This window comes from Juglans microcarpa x Juglans regia, chromosome 1D, assembly GCF_004785595.1.
Source record: "Juglans microcarpa x Juglans regia isolate MS1-56 chromosome 1D, Jm3101_v1.0, whole genome shotgun sequence".
Lineage (NCBI taxonomy): Eukaryota > Viridiplantae > Streptophyta > Magnoliopsida > Fagales > Juglandaceae > Juglans > Juglans microcarpa x Juglans regia.
This window is the reverse complement of record NC_054594.1, coordinates 26,194,219-26,204,565: the sequence shown is the minus strand read 5'-3', so window position 1 is coordinate 26,204,565 and position 10,347 is coordinate 26,194,219. Positions and strand designations below refer to the sequence as shown.

The 10,347-nt window shown below is 39.4% G+C and overlaps 1 protein-coding gene across 1 annotated transcript; it reads right to left on the bottom strand.

The window, feature by feature from the left end:
• Positions 1–5,565: 5,565 nt before the first annotated feature.
• LOC121245891 (secreted RxLR effector protein 161-like) lies at positions 5,566–6,066 on the bottom strand. Its single transcript, XM_041143803.1, has one exon. It carries the CDS (start codon positions 6,064–6,066, stop codon positions 5,566–5,568), a length of 501 nt encoding a protein of 166 aa, XP_040999737.1.
• Between the last annotated feature and the right edge of the window lie 4,281 nt (positions 6,067–10,347).

Sequence of the window (10,347 nt, the reverse complement as noted above, 5' to 3'; positions counted from 1 at the left end):
CGCCAACCTTGCTTTACAAGAAGAGCAAGATTAAACAATCTAAGCTTCTTAAACCCCATACCGCCTCTAAATTTTCCCTCACACATATTGTTCCAACTAACCCAATGAACCATTTTTTCTTCTTTCTTTTGGCCCCACCAAAATTTAGACATTAAACCTTCCAACTCTAAACAGAAATTTGTAGGTAAGAGGAAACAACTCATAGAATAAGTGGGAATAGATAAAGCCACAACTTTAAGTAAGATCTCCTTTCCTCCTTGAGATAACAGTTTTTCCTTTCAACTTTGCAATTTCTACCATACTCGCTGCTTAATAGATTGAAAGGCCCTTGTTTTTTATCGGCCAACAATTGGAGGCAAACCAAGGTATTTCTCATACTGCTGTATCTCACCATTACCCCATAGCAACCAAATCTCTTCCCTTTCATCCCTACCCACATTACTACTAAAAACTATGGATGTTTTCTCCTTATTAATCCTCTGCCCTGACACACTCTCATAAGCTGCTAGGACAGCTTGAACTCTCCTATTCTCCTCAACTTCAACCTTATAGAAGATGACACTATCATCAGCGAAAAGTAAATGATTAATATTGGGTGCACCCCTACATATTTTAATCCCAGAGATATCCTTTCTTATACTTACTGCATTCAACAAAGAAGTGAGCCCTTCGGTACAAAGAAGAAAAAGATAAGGGGACAAAGGGTCCCCTTGTCTCAGCCCCCTACTAGGGAAAATTGGTCCCTTCGGATCCCCATTAACCAAAACAAAAAACGATACTGTTTGAACACATAGCATCACCAAAGAAACAAAGCATGGCTGAAACCCCATCACTTCCATCACCTTTTTAATAAAACTCCACTCAACTCTATCATATGCCTTACTCATATCCAACTTCAACGACATAAACCCTTGTTTCCCCTTCTTTTTGTGCTTTAAAAAATGGATCAACTCATAAGCAATAAGCACATTATCCGTAATTAAACAACCCGGCACAAAAGCACTTTGACTTTCACCAATAATACTAGGCAAAATAGATTTCAATCTATTTGAAATAACTTTAGAGATCAATTTATAAGCCACATTACAAATACTAATGTGCCTATAATCAGCAACCACAACAGGATTTTTCTTCTTTGGAATAAGCGTAATAAATGTATGATTTAAAGATTGAAGAAAAATACCTGAATTCAGAGCCTGTAAAACAGCTTCAATGACAGAATTGACCACCACGTGCCAATATTTTTGAAAAAAAGCCGGGGACATCCCATCTAGACCAGGCGCTTTGGATGGATTCATTTCAGACAAAGCAAGCAAAACTTCAGCTTTAGTATACCGCTCTCTCAACCCCTCATTCATGGTTGGTGTAACTCTATCAGCAAGAGACTCAAGAAAGTTAGAATTTCCAGTTGGGTTGGAACTTGTAAAAAGTTCCTCAAAGTATTGTAAGAAAACTCTATCCCGCTACTCACCATACTGCCATACCCCTTCCCCATCCTGAATTTTTACCAACTGATTTTTCCTCCTCTGAGATACCTTCATATGAAAATAGCTGGTATTGTGATCACCATCTTTGAGCCACAAAGCCTTGGACCGTTGTCTCCACATCACCTCGTCCCTTTCCATCCACTTCTGTACCTCCTCTCTAGCCCTCTTATGCTCTTCAGTTTGTTCTCCTACTGAATCAGAAACATGCAACCATTCCATGTTTTGTCTTGCCAACTGTAGCTGCTTTTGAACATTACCAAAACAGTTTTTGTTCTAGCTAAATAACTGACGCCCACACTCCTTCATCTTGTTCATAATATCAAGCATTTGACTCTCCTCATGCCCCCTCCTCCATACTTGCCTGATAATATCCTCACAAGCTGGCTCCCCTATCCATATCTCTTCAAACCTAAACTGTTTTTTGCCTCTTTTAAAATCCCCTTCCCCTTCAGTATTCACCCAAATAGGAATATGATCGGAATAAACCTCCAACCCATGTATCACAGCAGCATTAGGAAACTTATTCCACCATGGAACACTCGCCAAAGCCCTATCCAATCTCTCACTAACACCATACAGCCCTCCCCTCCTATTACTCCATGTAAATTTGGTCCCCTTAAACCCCATATCCCGTAAGGCACAATCATTCACTACATCCCAAAAGGTAGCAATTTGCCTAGTCGACCTTGATCTTCCCCCCCATTTCTCATGATGATGCAAAAGTTCATTAAAATCACCAATCACCAACCATGCTTCTCCATTTTGCCTGCCAAACGTTGGCAACAAATTCCACGTTTAGAAACTTCCGAAAACCCATATATTCCAATTAAAAACCAGGACCCAATCCCAGGAACATCTTCAATCAACGCATCAATGTGACATTGGGAATACTTAATGATTGACAAATTTACCTCCCGTCCCCACAACAAAGTGAGACCCCCTTTCTACCACAACAATCCACCACCAAAAAATTTGCAAACCCTAACTTAAATTTACATATCTCAAATTCATGTGCCTTCGACCGTGTTTCCTGTAAAAACAGGACTGCCGGAGCTTCCCTCTTCACCAAATCGCAGAGGGTTCGAATGCCCCGTGGATTCCCAAGCCCACGGACATTCCAATTTATAATCTTCATTGGGTATGGCGGGGCTGTTCAACAGCCACCGCCGATCTAACATTTTCACTCTGAGTTGCCTCCGTTGCATGGCCATCTTCGGAAATTGCACGTTTAGCAGGCCTTCCGTCGCCTTTGTCCTCTCTGGTTACAACCCTCATCTTTTTAGAAAGTAAAGACTGTTGAGGGGCTTCAATCAAAGAAGGGGTAGAAATAACCGACAAACGTTTCCATTTTCTGCTAGTGGACCCATCTGGTCGCTTTTTAGTTACAGGGCCTACAGCAACATCGGGACCCATCTTAGCAAGCCCATCCAAAAAAGACCCAGTATTAGAAACTTGAATTCCCGCGGAAGAACAGACATTTTCTCCAGTTAAATGATCTGCCTCCGCAACTGTCCCTGGAATCTCGCTCCCTGCAGCTACTTTCCCTGATTTCTCATACCCTTCCATTAGTTCCTCCGAAACTCGCTCCTTTGATGTTGCAACACTGTCAGACTCATTAATCTCAATCCCCTGCTTTTGTGTCGAGGCACTAGGAGATGTTACAGCAATATTTTCGGCCACTGCCATCCCCCCTGAACGGCCCTCGGATGGAATATCCCTTAGTCCTGGTCTCTGACTGTCTCTCCGTTCCCATGAACGACCTTCACAAAAAAGATCACTGTAGCTGGATGCCCAAAGCCACGCTCCATACGGAAATGAATCCAGAGTGTCAACCTGTGCTGCATGCTGCCGCAAACCACAATTCCTATCCCCATGGCCCAGGCAACCACACAAGTAACAAAAATTGGGTAGTCTCTCATAAGAGAAACGGACCCAGCACGATTCACCATTCCCCATTGAGAACTTAGTACCCCTGAGCAGCGGTTTCAGTACATCAATTGTTATCCGTACTCTTAAAAACTCCCCCCAAGCCACTTCACCCTTAGCCAAATCTACTTCTTCAACCCTCCCTATTTTCTTACCAATACGGCCTCCCACACATGCATTTCGAGCCCGCAACGGGAGGTCATGAATTCGAACCCAAAAAGTAGCTTCTTGGATCTTGATCTGATGCACCTGCTTACTCCCGTCAACTTCCTGCACCAACACTAACTGCTTATCAAAGGACCAAGGGCCCTCTCTCAACACCCTCTCCTTATCACGCATATCCTCAAATTCTGCCAGAAACAGATTTGCATTGAGATCACGAAAAGACATTCCACTCACCGGACGCCATGCTCTCTTCATTGTCAACTTAAACGCATCACGATTAAAATGTTTATTAGAAAAAAGAGTCAGAATCAAACCCTTTCCTTTACACAGAGAAGATTCTTCCAACTCACTAGCGTCCACCACCACTTCTTCCTCCTCTTGTTCCGTCAAAGATAACCGTTGATATAACCCATCAAGATCATCATCCATGCTGTCGTCAACACCTAGAACACTTTCAAGAAAACGAACCAAATAAAATAGAAAGTAGAGCTGCACTAGGCAGAGGGAACCCTCTACTCAGACCTCACTGGTGCTCTTTATTTTGCTAATTATTAAGATGTAAGATAACACTTCCCGGACTGTTCCATGCAAAACTATTTTAATATGCTGACTGCTTGTTCCTTTTCCTGCAACAATTTTAAGGACTCTCAGCAAATTACCTAAATTATAAAGTCTTTTTCCTCATTTTCAAACCATTCATTGTCTCCATAAGTATAAAGTCTTGAAAATTTTTGTTTACGAAGAAAAAAGGATTCGTCAGTTCAGTATCCGTTAATGTTTCCTTTTTATTTATTAATTGTCTTGTTGACTGTGTGAGGATTAATGGGTTTCGTCGCTATTTGGTATGATGAATTATGAATAATGTAGTAGAGTAAGAGTGAGAGTTAATTTGTCTATTGCTGCTATTTGCACTTCGATGAGCAGTTGATGCTTTTACTTTATATTATTATATAATAAGTAATAAGTGTTAGATATTTTAACATGAACATTAATAAATGGATCTTGGATTTTGTATGATCCACAATAATAAATAATAATAGTGAAAGATGTACCTTTCTCCATCTGTTTGATGAAGAAATGAATCTGGCTATGAGAGAAGGATCACCCTAGCAACTTGGCCTCACTAGTGTCTCTCGATGGCTAGAGGCACTCTAATGTTGTAGGTGAGAACCCTTTAACCCCTCAGTCCTATTTATAGATTTCTGGCCATCATGAAATCTAAGTCTTTGAGTCAGACTATAATTAGAGATAAGAGTTAATCTTATCTCTTAGGAGTTTAAATCCTATTATAACTCTAACAATTATTTAAAACTCTATCAGATATGAGTGAGTGGGACATTGAGTTCAAATAGAACTCTTACATTCTCCCACTTGGCCCATACGCCCATAAATGATATTTTCCGTTCATGAGTTTATTACAGGAAATTAACCATACTGCGCAAATTCATTTCCTGAAATTTTTCATAGCTTAATTTATATTTCAAGAGTTCCGTAATATCAATGTCAAACTAGATACTAATGCGAGTCATGGCGGTCCTCTGTTATATAATCAACAAATTCCCTTCCATGTACCACAACATCAGTAACTTAATTTAACATGATCTTTGATTGGGATAATTAAGGCTAATGCTATAATGCCTTGGGTTCCAATTCATGTCTATTGTTGACATTATCTTGTCATCATTCATCCACATCTTTAATGTACGTATAAAGTGGAAAGACAAGAAAACAGAAACAAAATAACCATAATAGATATCATTAAGTGTCAAAATAGAATTCAAAACATTTACAAGCTCGTTAACATGTTCATATCATAAGACCCATTCTATCAACATGTTCCTTAAATAGCTTTGCTACTAGACCCTTTGTTAATGGGTCTGCTATCATAAGCATAGTACTAATATGTTCTATGGACACTGTTTGTTTCTGTACTTCCTCCTTAACGCTTAGGTATTTGAGCTCCATGTGCTTGGCACCTTTAGAATACCTATCGTTCTTCGAAAAAAAATACTGCAGAGGAATTATCACAATAAATTCTCAGCGGCCTGGCTATAGAGTCGATAACTCCAAGCCCTGAAATAAAGTTCCTTAGCCATAAACCATGTACTGTGGCCTCAAAGCATGCCACAAACTCAGCCTCCATTGTAGATGAAGCAGTGATGGTTTGCTTCATACTTCTCCATGAGATCGCTCCACCAGCCAGCAGGAAAACATAACCTGAAGTGGATTTCCTGCTATCAGAGCAACCAGCAAAATCAGAGTCTGAGTATCCAGTTACCTCCAAAATGTCAGTTCTTCTGAAGGTAAGCTGGTCGTCCTTAGTTCCTTGCAAATATCGCAATACCCTCTTTGCTGCTTTCCAATGAGACATCCCTGGGTTACTTTGGTAGCGCCCAAGCATGCCAACTGCAAAACTAATATCTGGCCTCGTGCAAATCTGTGCATATATCAAGCTCCACACGACTGATGCATAGGGCATTTTTGCCATCTCTTTGCGCTCCCACTCATTTTTAGGACACTGAGATAGGCTAAACTTATCACCTTTTCATATTGGAGTGTCCAGTGATGAACAACTTTTCATGCCAAATCTCTCAAGAACTCTTTCTATGTAACTTTTCTGAGACAATCCCAACAGTCCTTGTTTTCGATCTCGAAAAATTTCGATTCCGATCACAAAAGATGCCTCAACCATATCTTTCATTTCAAAGTTCTTAGAGAGAAAACCCTTGGTTTCATAAAGTAAGCCAAGATCACTGCTAGCTAACAAGATATCATCAACATACAGAATCAAAATTATGAACTTACTCTCACTGACCTTTAGGTATATACATTGATCAACAATGTTTTCTTTAAATCCAAAGGCAGTAATGGTATCATTGAACTTTAAGTACCATTGTCGGGAAGCTTGCTTAAGCCCGTATATTGATTTCTTAAGCTTACATACTAGGTGATTTTTGCCCTTTTCTGAGTAGCCTTCTGGCTGCTTCATGTAGACCTCTTCATCCAAACTTCCATTTAAAAATGTCGTTTTCACATCCATCTGGTGTAACTCTAAATCATAATGAGCCACCAATGCCATAATGATCCTGAAAGAGTCATTTTTAGATACTGGAGAAAAAGGTCTCTTTGTAATCAATGCCTTCTTTCTGAGTGAAACCCTTGGCAACAAGTCTGGCCTTATATCGTTCAATATTGCCTTTTGAGTCACGTTTGGTCTTAAAGACCCATTTACACCCGACTCTTTTACTCCCTTCAGGCAATTCAACGAGATCCCAGACTTGATTTTGATCCATGGATTTCAATTCTTCTTTCATGGCATCAACCCATTTACTAGAATCATTTCCGTGTATAGCTTGTGAAAATGTTAGTGGATCTTTACTTGTCCCAATGTCAAATTCAGATTCCTGGAGATACACCACATAGTCTGTTGAAATAGCAGGTCTTCGATCTCTCTGAGACCTGCGTAAGACAACCTGTTCTGGTGACTCCGAACTTGGTTCGTCAGTGATATTATCATTCTGAGATGGATAATCATTTACATGTTCCAATGTATCATCGTGATGATCAATTAGAGGAACTATTATCCTTTCTGAGGATGTAGGTATAGGGACATCTATCCGTACTTCCTCAATTATCACATCTCTGGGTTCAATTCTCCCACTGATCTCACCAAATTCAATGAATTTAGCATTTCCTGTTTCCACTATTCTCGGACTGTGATTAGGACAGTAAAACCTATACCCTTTGGATCTCTCTGGGTACCCAATAAAGTACCCGCTTACAGTTCTAGGATCCAATTTCCTTTCATGTGGATTGTAAAGTCTCGCTTCGGCTGGGCAACCCCAAACATGCATGTGCCTTAAACTTGGTGTCCTACCAGTCCATAGCTCGAAAGGAGTTTTTGGAACTGACTTACTAGGAACTCGGTTTAAGATATACATTGCCGTCTTAATAGCTTCACCCCATAGTGATTTGGGTAAGGTAGTATTGCTTACCATACTTCTGACCATATCTAATAAGGTCCGATTACGCCTTTCAGTAACACCGTTCTGCTGTGGCGTCTCGGGCATCGTATATTGTGCAACAATGCCACGCTGTTCAAGAAGTTTGGCGAATGGGCCAGGGTTACGGCCCGATTCATCATACTTTCCATAATATTCTCCACCTCGATCTGACCTGATGATTTTCACTTTTTTATCTAACTGCCTTTCCACCTCCATGAGAAATACCTCAAGTACTGAAACAGCTTGAGATTTCTCATGTAGTAGGTAGATATATCCAAACCGTGAAAAATCATCAATAAAGGTGATAAAATATTTTTCTCCACCAAAACATTCAGTGGAGAATGGTCCACATATATCAGTGTGAATTATTTCAAGAAGCCCTTTACTTCTTGTGGCACCTTTCTTAGTATGTTTGGTTTGCTTTCCTTTAATGCAATCCACACACACTTCAAGATTAGTAAAATCAAGATGCGGAAGTATCCATTCTTTTACTAATCTTTGTAACCGTTCTTTGGAGATATGCCCCAATCTTTTATGCCACAAGTCATAAGAATTTTCATTCATAATGTTTCTTTTAGTTCCAATACATGTTTTATGGTACTGAGTATAGGTATTTTTAATAAATGTATTATCGAGGCAAAGTCGATAAAGACCATCGGAAAGAAACCCAGAACCAATAGATAAATCATTTCGAAATAAATTGAAACTACCATTATGGAACGAAAAAGAATAACCATCAGTATCTAGTATGGATAAGGAAATCAAATTATGCCTCACAGAAGGCACATATACTGTGTTATGAAGGTCTAAATATTGACCGGTACTTAAAACCAAACGAAAAGTTCCTATGGCTAAAACTTCAGCCTTATTATCGTTTCCCATAAAGATAAATCGTTCACTGGGGCTTGGTGTTTGGCTTGTAAGGTATCCCTGCATGGTTATAGAAACATGAACATTAGCACCTGAATCTAACCACCAAGAGTTAGTGGGAACATTTACAAGGTTTGATTCAAAACATACAAAGGCAAGTGACTTACCTTTCTTTTCAAACCAAGCCTTACGTTTCGGACACTCAGCTTTCATGTGTCCATGCTTCCCACAAAAGTAGCATTTGCTACTGTTATGTTGAACCTGATTAACTTTCTCAGGCTGCTTTCCTTTCGGTGGTCCAATTTGTTTCATCTTACCATACTGGTGCTTTTTCTTTCCGGCTTCTTTGTTCACAAAATTAACAGAGTAATGACCTTGTTGTTTCAGTCTCGCTTCTTCCTGAACTACCATACTTGCCAACTCATTCACATTCCATTTGTCTTTAATAGAATTATAATGCATCTGGAATGGACCATACTGAGGTGGCAATGAGTTCAAAATAAACTGAACAATGAAGGACTCCTCAACTTTCATTCCAAGTGTTTGTAATCTAGCGGCAATATTGGTCATTTCAAGGATATGCTCTTGCATTCCTTTAGCACCATCATATTTCATGGTGTAAGTCTAGCCATAAGTGTTCCTGCTAAAGATTTATCTGCAGACCTAAATCTCTCCTCAGCATTTTTAAAAAAAATTAGGGCTTCCTGAGCACTAGGGAGTGAATTTTTTATATTTTCAGCTATGGTCATTTTCATGAACATCAAACTCAGCCTATTTGATCTCTCCCATTGTTTATATGACTCTCTCTGATCTCTATCAATATTCTCAGTGATGGGTGGTGGTTTTGGACTCGTAAGTGATGAGTCCAAGTCAAGAACTCCCAAGGTGAACCTAACTCGCTCAACCCATTCAGAAAAATTAGAGCCAGTCAAAACAGGAACAAATGAAGTTTGTGAGTGTAGTGATGTAGATACGCTTACTGCAAGAAAATTTTATCACATAATGCTTTGAGTTAGACACTTATAAATAATAATCAGAATTTAAACAATTATGGATAAACTAATAGTATCATCAAGACCTTCCTTTGGGAATAGATCTTAATACACAAAGTGTTATCACCAGTATTAAATTATGTGGATGAACTAGTTGTATTATCAGAATTCTCCTTTGGGAGTAAACTCGGATATACAAATTGTTCCCTCCAATCTTTACTTTTGATGGATGAACTAGAAGTGTCATCAAGACCCTCTTTTGGGAGTAGATCTTGATACACAAATTGTTCACTCCAACATATCCACCTTACTATAGGTTTAATGATTTATCATAAAAATTAAGAAAATCTTATACTTTTGGGCAACCAATATTTTCTTAATTTTTGAAGTAAATCATTTGTCCTATATTGGATAAAATATGCATGGCATAATAATAGCCAAAATAAACAATTCATACATGTATTTAATAATATGCATAAAATCTAATTAATACATGTATATAATAATAACATGTTAATAAATATTAATACATGTCTTTAACAATAATAACATGCATAAAATAACAGAAAATAAATTCCAGAATTTTTTTTTTTTTTTATAAGACGGGCCTTTCTCTCGGGCTGGGCCAAGGCCCACGGCCCAAGCCCTTTACAAAAACATAAGAAAAACTCTCGGGCTGGGCGAAGGCCCACGGCCCAGACCCGTATCACATTAAGAAGAAACCCTACGGGTTCTTCATCTCTCCCGCCCACAGTGCCATGACTTTTCCTTTCTTCTGTGATGGCGCCGCAGCACACACAGACCAGCTTCATCCCGTAACGGTGGACGTCGCCGGCGAGGAAGAGACATCATGGCTTCGCCACATCCTCCCACTGCCGAGGTCCACCTCCACTTACAGTTTCC

Coding starts and splice junctions, on each gene's coding strand:
- LOC121245891 (XM_041143803.1), bottom strand. CDS start 6,066: ATGGCAAAAATGCCCTATGCATCAGTCGTGTGGAGCTTGATATATGCA.